Below are 18,027 nucleotides of genomic sequence, written 5' to 3'. Positions count from 1 at the left end.
TGCTGTGGCACTTCCAGCGTTTAATGTTTTGCTTATCAGAAAGTCTCCATTTGCTCTGGCGGAGCTAAGTGTTAGGTGTAGCCCAGTGGCAGCACCTAACACATTGCGGTTCGCTAAGACCCTTTGGTACATCTGGAGTGAATGGCTGGACTGTTACATTTGGAGAAAAACACCTTCAATTATATATACAAGATTCATCTTCAGCTTTACATATGTATTTGGTGGCATTGGAACTCGTTCTATTTGCGCATATAGACTATTGTGAAAATGAATGACAACTGTAATCCTAATTTAGATGTCTACACTATAACCTTGTGTGTTCTCTCCCTGACTGTGAATGCAATCGATTTCCTCAGCCCTGCGCTTCTGTGGGGCGGTCGCTGGGGTTCGCTGCGAGTCGCAGTCGTTCCCTCCTCCCGGGGGCGGGGTCTCCATCAACACTTCCTTCTCCGCTCCGGGGTGGGGACTGGATTTCCATCACCACCATCTTCCTCCTGCGTAGCGCCTCCGGGCGGTGGGGAGGGCAGAGTTGCCATAGTCACCGCCACCTCATCCTGCTCTGGAGCCTCTGGGCGGTGGGCTTTTGAATGGATTTCCATCGTCACTGCGACGTCCTTTTGTAGCGCTCCCGGGTGGTGGGGAGGACTGGCTTTCCCTCCTCAACACCACCTCCTGCTGTAACGCCCCTGGCCTGGGGGTGGGGTGGGGATCCGGATGTCCATCGTCATCACCGCCGCCGCCTCCTCCTCCCCCTCCTCCTTGCTGTAGCGCCGCCAGGTGGCGGGGAGGGTTAAGAACCAGCTTCGCCTTTTGTCCGCCGACGATGGGGACGGGGGGAGAGTGGATGCGGTGATCGAGGAGGGCTCGCGCGCCGTTGGTGGTGGTGGTGGAGGAGGAGGAGAGGCGGCGGCGGCGGCGGCGGCGGCTCGCCCGGTGAGACGGAGGGGGACAGGGCCGGGCCGGGCCGGGCCGGGCCGGGCAGGGGGTTGGAGGAGGAGGAGAAGGAGGAGGAATAGAGGGAGGGAGGGCGGGGGAGAGGATAGCCCCTGGAAGCCGCGGGTTGGGGTGAGGGAGGAGAGAGAGGGAAAGCCCAGCCCGCGCGCTCGAGCGTCCGACCGACCGACCGACCGGGAGAGAATGGCCAACGAGCTGGTGATCCTCAATGTGTACGACATGGTGAGTGACCCCCTCTCTTCTCATATATACACTCGGGAACTTAACTCAGCGCCTAACATTGTGTCTGTGTCGGTGTGTGTGGGCGCCTATGTTAAAAATCACCATGAATTACCCCCCCCCCCCCCCCCACCTCAAATCTGCCTCAGGATATTTTGTCCTTTTGCTGCCGATGGAAACTCAAGAAATTTAGCACCAAAAAAAAGTGAAGCAGGTCTCTGATCTCTCCAAATCCGTTCAAACCTATATTTATACATAGAAATGAAATGGGTGCACACACGCATCATTTCACCCAAAAAGGATCTAATTTGCCTTAAGCAAAATAAGTCAGTTTTTGTCTCATTTGGATTTTTTTTAAAAACAAATCTCTCTTCTGGAAGTTGAATTCCTTTCCTCTTGAACCACCGGTGTGTGTGTGTGTGTGTGTATGTGTGTTGGGGGGGGGGGGGGTGGTGTGTGAAATACGCTGCAATTTATTGTCTTATTGTTTACCGGGTCAAAAATGATTTGTTCGAATAATAAAGGCATAAACTTAACATTTTCAAACTGTCGTTATGTGGTACATGGTGAACTGGTTTGTGTGATAAAACCATGGTGGAAATTTAAGCTGAAGGGGAAACTTTCGAAACTGAAGGAAGCCTCTCGCCTGGAGCTGAATGGCACTTTTTGTTGCAAGTTAAAATGTTCCTTTTAAATTATTACCGACAGTGCGTCCACTTGTTCAACAACGAGATCCAGTCCTTGCCACTTTGAGTCGAGATAATTTTAGTTCCTGTTGAAAAACTTGAATCTGATGCTTTTACAAAGTTTAAAGCTCACCCTTTGTGAATTTTATTGAACGTGACTCCAATAATCATTTTTTTTTTCTAACCTTGTGGGATTACAAATGTATGTAGAGCTACGCACCATTGTCAACTACTTTACCCGATCTGGCAGATGGTGGCATGTTGGTAATGTCGCTGGACTAGTAATCCAGAGGCTAATGGCGACGTGGGTTCAAATCCCACCATGGCAGCTGCTGGAATTTGAAAAATCTGGAATTGAAAGCTAGTCTCAGTAATAGTGACCATGAAACGTATCATCGATTGTCGTAAACACCCATCTGGTTCGCTAATGTCCTTTAGGGAAGGAAATCTTGTCTGGCCTGATTGCTGTGGGTCTGGAGATACAATGTGGTTGACCTTTAACACTCCTCTGGCCTAACAAGCAATTCAGGTCAAGGGCAACAAATGATGTCCACATCCCATTAAAGAATAAAAAAAATTAAGTAACCATATCTTGTTAGCATGTAAAACTCAAGGGGAAAGATTCACCTACCCCCGAAAGGGATGACCTCACCTATTTTGCAAAGATTAGGTCAATGGGATTGGTTTAATGTGACATGGGTTTAACTGGAAATCTTGTTCGCACTTCCCTCCTCCCACAGTTTTGCCAAGTAAGTATTGGGGGAAGAATTGTCCTGCCGATGTTTAGCAACGTTGTAAATGAATTAGAAAAACACATGATTGCACTTTCACTACACAGTGAGCAGAGGAACTAATCTACCACAAATACTAACAAGACTTTTAAAAGTCAGTATTCATCAAAGTGTGTTCCACCATTGTATGTTTAGTGGGATTGTTCAAAACCAAAGGGAAGGGGTCAGAGACATGGTTTAGAAGTGCTTAAACATCTAAATTTTCTTCTAACAATTCCCATGTGGACTGCTGGATGAGTGCAGCATCAAAGAAGAGGAACATTGTGTTCATACCAAGTTTCCATTCTGACCTGGTTAGGGATTGGAACTTGTAATGTTTTGAGCTACGATGGAATGGCTTTACTTCCAGTGCTACCCCACTATAGTTTATTTTCTCTTCTAGTGCCCAGAAAGAAAGAAAATCTTGCATTTATGTCGCACTTTTCACAATCATCGAACATCTCAAAGCACTTTACAGCCAATTGAGTACTTTTTGTTTGAAGTATAGTCACGCTTCTAATGCAGGAAAAGTGGTGGCCAATTTGCATATAGCAAGCTCCGACAAACAGCAGTGTCATAATGAAGCAGACAATATGCTTTGTGATGTTGTGAGGGATAAATATTGACCAGGACACCTGGGAAGTACCGAGGATCAATGGGAACTTGGTGTGCATGTCCACCGGTCCCTTAAGGTAGCGGGACAGGTAGATAAAGTGCTTAAGGCATATGGGATACTTGCCTTTATTAGCCAAGGCATAGAATATAAGAGCAGGGAGGTTATGCTGGAACTGTATAAAATGCTGGTTAGGCCACTGCTAGAGTATTGCATGCAGTTCTGGAATCCACATTCTAGGAAGGATGTGATTGCACTAGAGAGAGTGCAGAGGAGATTTACCAGGATGTTGCCTGGGCTGGAGAGTTTTAGTTATGAGGAGAAATTGGATAGACTGGGGTTATTTTCCCTGGAGTAGAGGAGATTGAGGGGGGATGTGATTCAGGTGTATAAAATTATGAGAGGCATAGATAGGGTAGACAGGATGGAACTTTTCCCCTTGGTGGAGGGATCACTAACCAGGGGAAATAGATTTAAGGTAAGGGGCAGGAGGTTTCGAGGGGATGTGAGGAAGAATTTTTTTCACCTAGTGGGTGGTGGGAATCTGGAACTCGCTGCCTGAAAGGGTGGTAGAGGCAGAAACCGTCAACATTTAAGAAGTATCTGGATGTGCAGTTGCGATGCCATGGCATACAAGGGTATGGGCCGAGGGCTGGAAAATGGAATTAGAATAGTTAGGTACTTGTTTGACCGGTGCAGACTCAATGGGCTGAAGGGCCTTTTTCTGTAGACCTCTATGACACCGGGGATAACTCCTCCTGTTCTTCGAAGTAGTGCCAAAGGATCTTTTACATTGACCTGTGCAGGCAAATGGGGCCTCAATTTAACACCTCAGCCAAAGGACGGCACCTCCAACAGTGCAGCACTGCACAGGAGTGTCAGCCTTGATTTTTGTATTCGAAGTCTGGAGTGGGACTTGAACCAGGATCCTTGTGATTCAAGTGAGAGTGCTACCAATTGAGCCACTGCTGACGCAAGGACTTCAGTTGCCATATCAGTCGAATATGTTGAAACTTAGACCAGCAAGGGCGCAGCTAATATGTTGCTTTTATTACCGAGATGACTCTGCGGCAAGAATGCAAAATAAATAAGGGTGCGTTCTTGCCCCCTCACAAGGTGATTTGTTCTTCATCTCCGAACAAAATATTCCTGGGCATAAACACAAATCCGGCAGTGTTTGTTGTTGATCGTGGGCAGGCTCAGTAAGGACAGTTCTTAATGGGTTGCTGTGCAGGGCCTACAGCCTATCCTGTCCAAGGATATGATGGTGAAGCTGGATTGTGATTTGGGGGAAACCTCCATGTGGAAAAACATGCACGTGTCATTTGGTTAAAGTTAAGCTCTTGACTTTTAAGCAAATGTTTATCATGTGTTACTGCCGGTTTCAGAATTACCTGAACTTGGGCACCTGTGTGATTTCAAGCAGCCAATCTAGGTTACAAATGTCAATGCCTTCCAAGTATAGGGACAATGTTGAATGGTAAATATTTGGAGTACAGTTTTGTATAGTACAGTGTCTCAAGTCCAGTTGTCTGAAAACTGGGCATTTTTTAGAATATGCCATGCATCAATTTTAATTGAGTAAAATTAAAAAAACTAACTTACCTGGACAGTTCGGCTAGGTGCCGCTCACATTGGCATGGTGTGGCGCCTGACTAGTTATCTGCTTCGTGCACCGGTCTATTCCCACGCTCTGAGCGACCCTTGACCCCACCCAACCCAGCTTAGCCCAGGCTGCCCAACCTGAAATCTGGCAAGATCCGAAATCTGGCACAACCTCAGTCCCAAAGTTGCCAGTTTGGAGATGCTGTACAGTACGTTAAACAGTTTGTGCATTATAAATCATATGCACATTGTAACTGAAACTATTTTTGCAAAATTGAGTGGGACATATTTTGCTTTAAGTACTTTTGCAAATCAAAATTACCAGTTTATTCTGGATGAGTAATGGCTACGCAGTTTCTAGTGAGTTCACCTTAAAATTTTAAAGATTATTTTAATGTTTGAGTCACTCATTTGTTCCGCTAAAAATTTGCAGAAAGCTTGTGATTGTTTTTTATTTGAATACAAGAATGACCCATTTTTAATTGTCATGGGTGAAATACAGTGCAATGGGGAGATGATAGCAAGTGGTAATGTCATCTGGACTAGTAATCCAGAGCCCGAGCTAATTCCCTGTGTAACAGGTTCAAATCCCACCATGCCAGCTGGTGGAATTTAAATTCAATTAATAAATCTGGAATTGAAAACTAGCCTCAGTAATGGTGACCATGAACCACCATCAATTGTCATAAAAACCCACCTGGTTCATTAATGTCCTTTAGGGAAGGAAATCTACCATCCTGAGCTGGCTTGACCTACATGTGACTCCAGATCCACAGCAGTGAGGTTGACCCTTAACTGCCCTCTGAAATGGCCCAGCAAACCACTCAGTTTGAGGGCAGTTTGGGAGGACAGCAAATGCTGACCTTGCCAGCCATGCCAATATCCCATCAAAAACTCAAAATTAGCTGCATAATTCCCGAATATGTCCTGTAGTTTTTTTTTAAATTTGACTGAATTCAGAACACAGGCAGTCATATCATGTTGCAGTAATTCTGCAATGTAAACATGTTATAAGTTACTTGAGTGAAACTCTGTAGAAAGTATCATGAGAACATTGTGGTTGGATTTGGATCCTGCACCTTCTACATCAGAGGTGATTTTTGTAATTCAGACCAGTTCTCATAATTATACTCTTTTTTAGCTTGGTGATAGCCACATGGGGCACCACTTACCACTAGACATTGGGCAAGAAGGTTGCTGGCTTGACTCCCAAGGCTTTGCTGAGTTAATTTGCCTCATGGTATGGGACGAGAATACCACTGTAACACCAGTAGAGTTAAGTAATCAAGCCAGGGTTTCCGCTCTGCGTCCCCATGTGGAAACATCTGGCAAATGGATATCTGTGGAAGTCGTGAGATAAGGGCTCAGTTGAGATTTAATAGCCTCCAAATTATTCACTAGTCTAGAAATTCTTGGTGCTCAGTCAAGATGATTGGCTATTTGGGTGAGGGCGCAGGGAGCTGCCAGGGTTTATACACTGTGGCAACAGTCCATGTTTTTCCAAGGGGCAAAGAAATAAGGAGAAAGAATTGGAGGGAAAGTTGAGCATTTCATAGCACTTGAACAGATTATTTGCTATATTTTGGCATTGAGTAATAAATTGTGTCATAAACAATCTAGTGGCCATGTTGGCTGTTCCTTGCATTATAATTCAAATATCTGGAAGCAAATCAATAATGCTTGATCAGTCTGAGAACAATCTAGGTGTATATACTGCACATCAACATTTCAGACCCATTGCCCTATTGTTCAAGGTGTGTTTTCTAACCATGGTATAAATGAGACAACCCCCTTGTTTTGTCTTTCTCAGTGTTTTCAATTATATCTCCAGTTATCTGCTGTACGGCATACTGGCGTCAGAATACATAGTCCGTGCAGGTATGTGTTCCTGTGGAGAAAATTCCATAAAATTGCAGTATGTTTAAAAAGTCTTTCATGGAACCAAAAGTTACAACACAGATGACCATTGCTTTTGCCTGAACTGTGCTGGTTCTAGCTCATCAACTTGGGTTACTTAAGCTGATCTCATTTCACCGTCCTTCCTCTGTATATTTGTCTCTCAACTACTTGTTTAATTCTCCTTTTAATAATGGGGAAAATGGCATAGCGGTTATGTTGCTAGACTAGAAATGCAGAGTCCTGGACTAATAACCCAGAGACATGAGTTCAAATCCCACCACGGCAGCTGGGGAACATAAATTCTTTTTTTTATCCATACATGGGGTGTGGGCTTCGCTGGCTGGGCAAGCATTTATTGCCCATTCCTATTTGCCCTTGAGAAGTTGGTGGTGAGCTGCCACCTTGAACCACTGCAGTCCATGTGGTGTAGGTACACCCACAGTGCTGTTACGACGAGAGTTCTAGGATTTTGACCCAGTGACAGTGAAGGAACAGCGATAAATTTCCAAGTCAGGATGGTGAGTGACTTGAAGGGGAACTTCCAAGTGGTGGTGGTGTTCCTATGTGTCTGCTGCCCTTGTCCTCCTAGGTGGTAGTGGTCGTGGGTTTGGAAGGTGCTGTCTGAGGAGCCTTGGTGAATTCCTGCAGTCCACCTTGTAGATGGTACACACTGCAGCAGTCGGTGGTGGAGGGAGTGACTGTTTGTGAATGTGGTGCCAATTGAGTGGGCTGCTTTGTCCTGGATGGTGTCAAGTTTCTTCAGTGTTGTGGGAGCTGCACTCATCCAGGCAAGTGGGGAGTATTCCATCACACTCCTGACTTGTGCCTTGTTAGATGGTGGACAGGCTTTGGGGAGCAAGAGGTGAGTTACGCATCACACGAATCCTAACTTCTGACCTGCTCTTGTAGCCACAGTATTTATATGGCTAGTCCAGTTCAGTTTCTGGTCAATGGTAAACCCCCCCCGCCACCCAGGATGTTGATAGTGGGGGATTCAGTGATGGTAATGCTATTGAACATCAAGGGGCAATGGTTGGATTCTCTCTTGTTGGAGATGGTCATTGCCTGACACTTGTGTGGTGTGAATGTTACTTGCCACTTGTCACAAAATGGCTGGATATTGTCCAGGTCTTGCTTTGTTTGGACATGGACTGCTTCATTATCTGTACCATCATCAGCGGACATCCCCACTTCTGACCTTATGATGGAAGGAAGGCCATTGGTGAAGTAGCTGGTGATGGTTGGGCCTAAGACACTACCCTGAGGACGTCCTGGAGCTGAGATGACTGGCATCCAACAACCACAACCAACTTCCTTTGTGCTAGGTATGACTCCAACCAGTGGAGAGTTTTCCTCCTGATTCCCATTGACTCCAGTTTTGCTAGGGCTTCTTGATGCCACACTTGGTCAAATATGGCCTTGATGTCAAGGGCAGTCACTCTTACCTCACCTTGGGAGTTCACCTCTTTTGTCCATGTTTGAACCAAGGCTGTAATGAGGTTAGAAGCTGAGTGGCCCTGGTGGAACTCAAACTGGGCATCAGTGAGCAGGTTATTGCTAAGCAAGTGCCATTTGATGGCACTGTTGATGACCCCTTACATTACATTATTAATGATCGAGAGTATACTGATTGGGGGCGGGGGGGGGGGTTAATTGGCTAGGTTGGATTTGTCCTGCTTTTTGTGTACAGGACATAACCTGGGCAATTTTCCACATAGCTGGGTAGATGCAAGTGTTGCAGTTGTACTGGAACAGCTTGGCTAGGGACGTGGCAAACTCTGGAGCACAAGTCTTCAGTACTATTGCCGGAATATTGTCAGGACCCATACCTTTTGCACTATCCAGTGCCTTCAGCTATTTCTTGATATCATGTGGAGTGCATCTTGTATTACTATACTTCAATAATTCAATAAATCTGGAATAAAATACTGGCATTAGTAGTGGCGACCAGGGCACTACCAAATTGTCATAATTACCCAGGTATGCCCTGTCCATGGAAAGCAAAACAGATCCATTCCAGCCAATTACCACCCCATCAGTCTTCTTTCAATCATTAGCAAAGTGACTGAAAGTGTTCTCAACAGTGCCTAGGCCGGTGGGCACAGACTGCTTCACATCTGGAATTGTGAATGGAAATGAAGACTGTGCAATCATCAGCAAACATCCCTACTTTTGACTGTGTGATTCAGGGAAGGTGATTGATGAAGCTGCCAAAGACTGCCTATATGTCCTTGCATATAAGAGTCGTAACTTTTGAACACCGGGGACTAAAAGAAAGAAGATCACCTATACCTGAGTCATTGTGTGCAGGTGGGATGCATTCACCAAATCCTTATCTGGTGCCCCTCTCTTTACTTTGGGATTTTTGGCACTGGCTGGTTCCTTCTGGCTCAGCTCTGCTTCCCCACTCCCTGTGTGGCTACACCATTTCTTCTACATAGAAGAACTATCAGAGTTACAATCAAATTCCCCACTTTCAGCTTATAATGACTTCGAAATGCTGGGATTCTCATGTATACAGATACATACAGTAGGTGCCATGACAGTTCAAACTATAAGGAACTGTCAGGGCTCATTCCCTATAGGTATAGTTTATGTCTAGGAACGTACTCATGGGATGAATATCTCTATAAGTGAGGCTGGCTGAGAAATTTCTGCTTGAAAAGTGTCAGTGAATAATCCAAATGAATAGAGTGATTTGTTATTTGTTTGTGAACATTGTTCATTGCGCACATTTACATAATGAATGGATCTGTTATGGCATTGCTCTTGATAAAGATTTGTTTTGGGACACTATTAGACAGTATGGAAAGACAAAGGTATATGAGCTGCACATAAGTTACATAAAGAAAGCTGTATACTCTGCACACACTATTTACGTAAAAAAACTGGTAATTAGAACCCAACTTAAGAATTTAATTTTGAACATTGTTATCTGCTTATTAACATTACTGGAGGTTTCGCCAAATGTTACCAGGTCCTATTCCCGATCCTTGAGTACATTGGAGTCTCCTAAGGAGAGCAATAACATAGAGGTATTGATGAACAAAATGCATCTTATCTAGGTGGCCCTAGGCTTAATTCTCTGTTATATACACATTTCTGGTGGCTCCATCATTTTGTTCAGGTAGAGGCATGGGATGTTTTTGTAGTCAGTGTGCTGGGAGTTCCAAGCAGCTCAGAGCCAGTGTCTTTTTGAAGAGTCATACGGACTCGAAGCGTTAACTGTATTCCTCTCCGCAGATGCTGTCAGACTTGCTGAGTTTTTCCAGGTATTTTTATTTTTGTTTTTGTTTTGGATTTCCAGCATCCGCGGTTTTTTGCTTTTATCTTAGTGTTTTTTTTTAAATGTATTGAGTCCCGACTGGCATCCATTACCCATACCTATATTTCATTGGTCAGGGTTATGACCAATCTCCCATCTCACAAGCTGATGCCTCTGTGAGTGAAATATGTTGCCTCCCTATCTCTGTCATCTCCTCCAGCCCCAAACCCTCCGAGATATCTGTGCTCATCTAATTCTGACCTGTTGAGCGTCCCTGATTTTAGCCGCTTTGCTATTGGTGACCTTGCCTTCAGTTGCCTCGGCTCCAAGCTCTGAAATTCCCTCCCTGTATCTCTCCCTCACTTTTCTCTTTTAAGACACTCTTTAAAACCTATCTCTTTGACAAAGCTTTTTGTCATTTGACCTAATGTCTCCTTATGTGACTCAGTGTCATACTTTGTTTTATAGTGCTCCTGTGAGGTGCCTTGGGATAGTTTAATTACTTTAAAGGTGCTAACTATAAATATAAGTTGTTGGACCAATGAAGCAAGAGGATATTTGGGATATACAAGCTGAAGAAATTGCACCGAGCAGAGATGCACTGAAGTTTTTCAAAAAAGTATTAATATAAATACTTGTATTTTAATGATCTTGTCAGGCTGACAAAAATCTTCTGTTCCAAGATTGACAGTCTGGTGTAATAAGTCATTCTCTATTATTAACACCATGGGAGATTGTATTTGATTTAGCTTTGGTTATGTTTTAAAAATAAAATTGATTGAGACTGAATCTAATGGTGGTTAAAATGAGTGATTCTTTTGTATTGTAGTTTGTCTCTTATGCTATCTTGCCTGATTATGTTCCTCTTCAAGTGAATTGGTCAAATTTGGTGGTCTTCCCAAATGGCATAACAGTGATTTACTCCCTCCTTCCTGCTCTTCAGTCATCCCTCTATCCATGCAGTGATGTGACCTTTTTCAGCACAGTGGCCCTTAATCTTCATAATATCTTACCAAATGCTTTTTGAAGATCCAAATAAAAACCTTTCAGTGCATTCCTGTTGTCAAGATGTTCAATAAATTGCCCAAAGAAGTTTTATAAAATTGGTTAAGTATGACATCTTTCTAAATTCCCAAAGACCCTATGACTAAATCGTTTTTGAATGTTCATTTATGCTAATCATTATTATGACCATGAGCAATTTGCCCATTATTGATGTGAGGCTAACTGATTAGTTATCTGGCATTCTGTTCCTTCTAGATCTTTGTTACAATTTTCTTTTGGAAAGAATGTCATAAATTTGGTTTGTTCTTCCTGCTGGTTCATCACCCCCTTCAGTACCCTTGAACTGTAAACCTGACTGGCTAGCACGCACACAGAACATTGATAATTACCAAAATATCAGGAAAGAAATATCTAGTTGGAACTGCCTATGATCAAACCTGAGGAGTGGAAAGATGATGATGTGCCGCCAGAGCTTTGCTATGGTTATATTCTACATAGATTGTTCTTGGATGCTAAATTAGGAGGGTTTATAAGTTCAGGAGGTATAATAGAACAGAAAGGAAACTTTGGGCAGCTCTGTAGTATTGTGCTATCTCATGGCTACATGATTCTTCAAATCTCTAACCACATGTTTTTGAGTATTTTGGACTTAGCTGAGTGTTTACTGGTAGTGGTGTGAGGGGAATTTTCAAGAAAGTAATGTTGGCTCCAAAGCAGTACTGTAATAACTTATTTGTACGATATGTGACTCCAGTCCCACAAATTGTTCATGGTTATGAGCAAATGCACCGAGATTTTACATGCGTAGTAGCTCAAAAGCCACGTTTATTACAGGAGAAAGGCTGTGCAGATCAACAATTAGACAATGTAGGCCGAGGGCTTTGACTGCTTCCTAGCATCGGGGAGTAAATACTCAGCCGGCCTGGCAGCATCTGAGGAGCACAGAAGATTAAGGAGTGATTCAGTAGCGTTATTCAATAACATGAAGGGTTTTGATAGAGTCTTTAAGGAAAACTGTCTCCAGTGGCAGAAAGGTCAATAATCAAAGTCATAGATTGAAAGTAGTTGGCAAAAGAGCCAGGGGTGAAATGAGAATTTTTTTTTACATGGAGGTTGTTTATGGCTGGAAAACACTGCCTGAAAGCAGATTCAGTGACAAAGCTTCAAAGAAGGGGAACAATTTGCCAGCTTATTGGAAAAGGGCAAGGCATTGTGACTTTATTTTATCAGCTCTTTCAAAGTGCCAGGGCAGGTAGGATGGGTTGAACAGCCTCCTTCTGTCCTTTTTTATTCTATATTTAACAATTCTGCCTTGTGATCATTGTGAGTAATGCTTACAAGTGGTACAAGGACAAGGGGACAAAGATTTAAGGCTTTGAGCAAGAGTTGCAGGGGGTTGTGAGGAAGAACTTGTTTACGCACCTAATGGAACTCACTGACTACGAGGCTGGTGGAAGCAGAGACAATTAATGATTTCAAAAGGAAATAAATTTTCAAGGGAGTGCAAGTGATTGGATTGCTCTACAGAGAGTTGCTATGGACTTGGACTGAATGCTCCTTTTTTTTGTTCTTTCATGGGATGTGAGTGTCGCTGGCAAGACCAGCATTTATTGCCCATCCCTATTGCACTTGAGAAGGTGGTGGTGAGCCTTTTCTTGAACTGTTTACAGTCCATATGGTGTTGGGACACCCACAGTGCCATTAGGAAGGACCCTTTTACTCAATAATTCTACTTTTAACTGGCGATGTTCTTCTACCTCTGAGCCCCTCACCCCCTCTCTAAGTCCAATAAAGTTCTAGTTAATGAAAACCTGATTTAGAAAAATGATAGCTTAGCTTTCCTTATTTTACAGGATATGAAGTTGTGGAAAAGGCAGAAATTGAGTTGCCACCTTTGTCCTTCCCTTATTTTCTCCAGAAGAGCTGTTTCCTATCATGCAGCTCTCTTCAGCTAGTAAGGTGGAATGTACCACAGTATAATGCTTGCTGTTAAACTGATGCTTCTTCCTTTTTCTCCCCTTTCCCATGATAATCTGGACTCTTTTCATTTCAGCTGAACCTGTTAACTGGGATTTAAAATATGCTGTTTTGTTGAAACACACATGTCTGTCTGTGGAGGCACCGCTGTGCACTCTGTGTGAGTCACTCTGTTGTGCTGGTTGAAATTTTATCTACTAATAGAATTCTGTGTGTTCATGAGACCCAAGCCAATGCATGCATAAACCTTTTTACCTATCCTTTTTCCTTTTCAATATGTGTTTTCAGATTTGGTAATTAGCATAAGATCCTATTATTTGACTGGAACAATGAGAATCCTAATGATAAAGGCAATTGTTGGAATTTATGTTTCATGTCAGAGAAGGACCTATGAAAGTACATGTGGTTATTATAGTCAAATTGAGCAATATTGCGAAATGCTGCTGGATAGAGATCAGAGAGGAAATAGAGTCCGTTACAAAATTAATCAACGCAGTGACTATTTGTGAACAGGAAAACCTGGACTGTATGAGAAATTACGAACTTTGCACGTCACTACAGTCTGCTGTCATAGAAACCATATGTATGTGTAGCCCTGTGCTAGATCTATCCAAGTGTTGTTTCCTATACTGAACCTGGGGTCCATCATTAATGGACAGGATCACTTTGAAAAGCTTGTGGGTAGTAATGGATGGTGGTTCCCATCATTTTGGACTGGTGTTTCTATCTAAAGCAATCTGCTTTAGATTTACCTTCTAACCTTAAAAATACCAAATATTCCAGCTTATTTGAAATTGAGCACATTGCAATTCAAAAATTGTCTCATGCCTCCTTAGACTACTTCTGTTTTCAGTGCCAGTTGTTCCCATCTCTCTTAGTGTGCTTCTGGAAACTGAAATGTGCTTTATTAGAACTATTACTGAATCTTGAATTCTAAGCACACAGTATTTTTTTTCCAAAAGAAGGCAGCTTTGTAAAAAAGTTGATGCTTATGTACCAAAGTATGCTACAGGCATTCAGATGATCCAAGGATTAAATTGCCTAGGACTGTAATTTGAATCCTGTGATTAAATTGCAGCTTCAATCTCGCTTTCTACCTTGTAGCACTTCTATAAAGTAATCTGAATAAATTAAAACTGTTTATGCAATAACAATTTGCATTCATATAGCCACTTCAGTGTAGAGAGACATCCCACGGCGCTATGCTAAAGCCTAATCACAAACATGGGTGCAAGTTCAAACATGATGATAGGGGGGACTTAAATTTAATATACAGGTAGGTCTTAAGGTGGAGAGGCAGAGCAATTATGGACCTAGATGGCTGATGGAACAGACAACATCAGTGGATGTAGGGGGAGGATAGACATGAGGCCAAAGCCAGCGTAACAGAGTTCTTTGAGAGGACATGTGGATGAATGGTTTGGGGCTGAAGGTTACAACATAAGGGAGGAATAACATGAAGGAATTTGAGCATAAAGAGGAGAATTTTAAATTGGAGACATCGGAAACCAATATAGGTAGGTCAGATGAAAGTAGGACATTGGCAGCAGTTTTGAATTAGCTGAAGATTAGAATGTGGAGGGTGTGAGGCTGACCATGAGAACATGGCAATAGTTGAGTCCAGAAGTTATAAAAGACAGATGGTTATTTCAGCAGCAGATGGGCTGAGGGTTTTTTAGTCATTCCCAGGACGTGGGCTTCACTGGCTGGGCCAGCATTTATTGCCCATTCCTAGTGGGCAGAAGTGGATAATATTATGGAGGTGGAAGTAAATGGTCTTAAATGATGAGAACGATATGGGTTCAGCTCAGCCCAGGGCAAAATACAATGTCAAAGTTGACAATAGTTTGCTTTAATCTGGATAGCAGCCAAGGAGAAAGATGAAATTGATGCAAGGTTGCAATGGCAATGGCTTATTCTAGTTCTAAAAATAACGACAAATAGTGTTGCAGCGACATTGATTAAAGATTGTGAGCAATTATTCTGATGGCATTGATGAGCAAAATGGTTTCACAATTAACAGGAAACGTCAATATAGAGAATAACGGATCCCAAAAATTGTTTGTGAAATGGTCATCTTATTGAGGATTTGAGTCACTTTTCTAAGGAATTTTGTAAGGACTTCAGAACCAATTTGCAGAAAATAAGGACCTGAATCTTGCTCACTAGGTTGTTTCTGTAATGACGCATGGTTTATTTGTGGAAATCTACAGTTCCTGATGTGCCTTCTGTTTACATAATAGTACATTAGTAATTCAAAGTCATTTTGTGTTTGGACAACAAAAATCACAAGCAGTGCAAACTACAGGAATCTTTGTAAACCGTACAAGAGGCTGATTGTTACATGGCTTTAGTTTGAAGGAAGAGAACCGAACTGCATAAATCTTGCAAGTTCTAATTCATATATTGCAAGTGTTTCGTTAATTTTTTATCAATGCATTGGGCACCTTAAGTGTGAAGTGTACTATGTATGGTGGAATTAGGTTCTGCTGTTGGAAAGTTTTAAGTCAGAAAAGACAATCATGTGCATTCCTTGCACAGATGACTTGTTGTATCTAATGCATTCAACCTTCTGAGATGTCGACATGTTCCTCACTGTTTCTGCACCCAAAACCCTTCTCCTCAGAAATGTTAAATTGGGCAAAAATGAATCATACAATTTTTACTTGATGTCTTCCGTGGTCATAATCTACTAATAAATCATTTCATGGCATATTCAGTCACCCTAATCTGTACACCTTTTTAAACTAAATCTTGCGCCTAACCAGGTATTCTTTTATTTTTTTTTTGTTAAATGGGTGTTTCTGAAAATGGTTGCATTAACAGTTTGAAGGATGGAGTCTTAATTGTGGCAAGCTAAAGTATAACTGAGACCTAGAATATTTTCCATCAGTTTTAACAAACACTGGAAGTAGAATATTTGGGGAGGTAATTGTAGAGGAGAAATTGTTTTTGCAAAATTGAGGGTAATTCCAAACTGATATATCATTGGATCGTGATGGTGTATACCCTAGATTGTTGAATACAATCCGAGATGAAATATCACAGATTCTGGTCACAATTTTAAAATTCTCTTTACATGTTGTTAGATTGGAAAATAGGCTATACAACAAGTTCTTTCAAGAACAGAAAAAGATAAACTAGGTGACTGTTAATTTACTGGGGTGACTTTTAGTCAGCATGTAAAAATGCTTGGACTAATCAATGACAGCCAACACAGATTGATTAAAGGCAAGTCATGTTTAATAATTTTTTTTAAAAATGCAGAAATGACACATTGGATAAATAAAGAAAATACAGTAGATTTAGTTAATGTAAATTTTTGGGAAACACTCCATAAGGTTTCAAGGTTTCTAGTGTTGGAAAATGGGATTAGAATAGTTAGGTACTTGTGTGGCTGGTGCAGACCTGATGGACTGAAAGGCCTTTTTCTGTGCTATGGACCTCTATGACTATGAAACCTGTTAGGAAACTTTGGGTGTAAGGTCTGAGGAAATGTGGTACCATGGATAAAACAGAGTGAAGTGACATTACAGAGGTGGTAGTAAACAGGTGGGATTGCTGGGTTCATAGGCATAGCCTCTTTAGGTTTGGATGATTTATGTAGGTGACAAAATATTTTTGATATATTGCTAATAAAGTGTCACTATTACCAAATATAAATTTGAGAAGTGTACACGTTGAAGATATCTTTGGGACAATGTAACGCTAACAATTCCATTGAATGAACCCATATGCACTGACTTAAGCTACAACAGCTTATGAACCTTCTAATTAGTCGCTTGAAATGGGTGACCTAGCTGTCACTAATTATTTCTGAGACAAGTAGTGGAAGATAATCACCAGGCCTGCCATAATTTTGTGTAAGATTGTGGTTTTACAGTTCACCACAAGACATTTGCCTGACATTATTACCCTTGAACCTATACTTATCCTATATTAACCTGATGTGTCACAGCAGATAAATATCAGGAAGACTGAAACAGTTGCCTTTGACCCTGCCACAAACTCTGTTTCCAAGCCATCAACTCCATTCCTCTCCTTGGCAACTGTGCAGTTGAACCAGATCATTGACAACCTTGGTGTTATATTTGACCCTGAGATGAACTTCTGACCACACACATGCCATTGCCAAGATCGCCTATTCCACTTCCATAACATTGCCCAATTTTGTTCCTGCCTGAGCAGATCTATTACTGAAAGCCCCACAAATCAATTCCAAAATTGCTCAACTCTATCATAGTGCAATAAAATCCAGCTAATGAGGTTGTATAAAATAAAATGGAGAATATATATCAAGAACTGGCATTCTGTGGCACGGAAACTGCATTTGGTATTACCAGTGCCATTCATTGCCCTTTACTTCAGTAGAGCCGCAATTCCTAACATGTATCCTATATACACAGATGATATGCAATAGTACTTATATTTTGAGTTTAAAAGAAATGTTTGACGGTGGGATGTTGCATTTGATGGTCAGGTGATTTGCTCCTGTGGTATCTTGTTTTTTTCCCCCAAACTAAATGCCGTATGATCAGGAAGGGAATTGTTTTAAAAAATATTCTTTAATGGAAGGATTGTAATTTTAATGCAACTGACAATCCACAACCAATGATCAGGTCAAAACCCTGCAGTCCTGGCACATCCAGCCATGAATGGTGTTGGACAATTAAACAACTAATAGGAGGGAGAGGCTTCATGTGCTAATAGAATGCAAGCCAGTTGGTGAAGTCAAAACCAAGACAGAATTTTTCTTTGAGAGAATTTATTGACTTTGAGTCTCATAGACTCCCCCTCCGCTTCCTCCTACCCGTAACTCTTTTGAGTACAAACCCGTTTCCATCTGTTTCAGATGAAGTTACATTGTTTCATAGTTTGCCATTGTGAGATTTGAACTCTTGATTATCTTTTAAATCTTTTAAATAGTCCATGTTCCACAGCAACTCAGGCTCCCTGAGTAACTGACTGTAACTCTTTCAAGTACAAATCTGTTTCAGATGAAGTTACATTGTTTGCCATTGTGAGATTTGAACT

At 41.9% G+C, this 18,027-nt stretch overlaps 1 protein-coding gene across 1 annotated transcript in view; it reads left to right on the top strand.

Annotated features, from left to right (window-relative positions):
- Nucleotides 1–1,038: 1,038 nt before the first annotated feature.
- LOC121275263 (deubiquitinase DESI2) overlaps nt 1,039–18,027 on the top strand; it is a 58,611-nt gene continuing 41,622 nt past the window's right edge. The window contains exon 1 of the mRNA XM_041182701.1: nt 1,039–1,176. Within this exon, the coding sequence (XP_041038635.1) occupies nt 1,138–1,176 (39 nt within the window). The 5' untranslated portion in view covers nt 1,039–1,137. The remainder of the gene's footprint in view (nt 1,177–18,027) is intronic.

Source organism: Carcharodon carcharias, chromosome 2 (assembly GCF_017639515.1).
Source record: "Carcharodon carcharias isolate sCarCar2 chromosome 2, sCarCar2.pri, whole genome shotgun sequence".
NCBI classification, from domain to species: domain Eukaryota; kingdom Metazoa; phylum Chordata; class Chondrichthyes; order Lamniformes; family Lamnidae; genus Carcharodon; species Carcharodon carcharias.
Note: the sequence above shows the minus strand (reverse complement) of the source record. Positions and strands in the feature narration are given on the sequence as shown.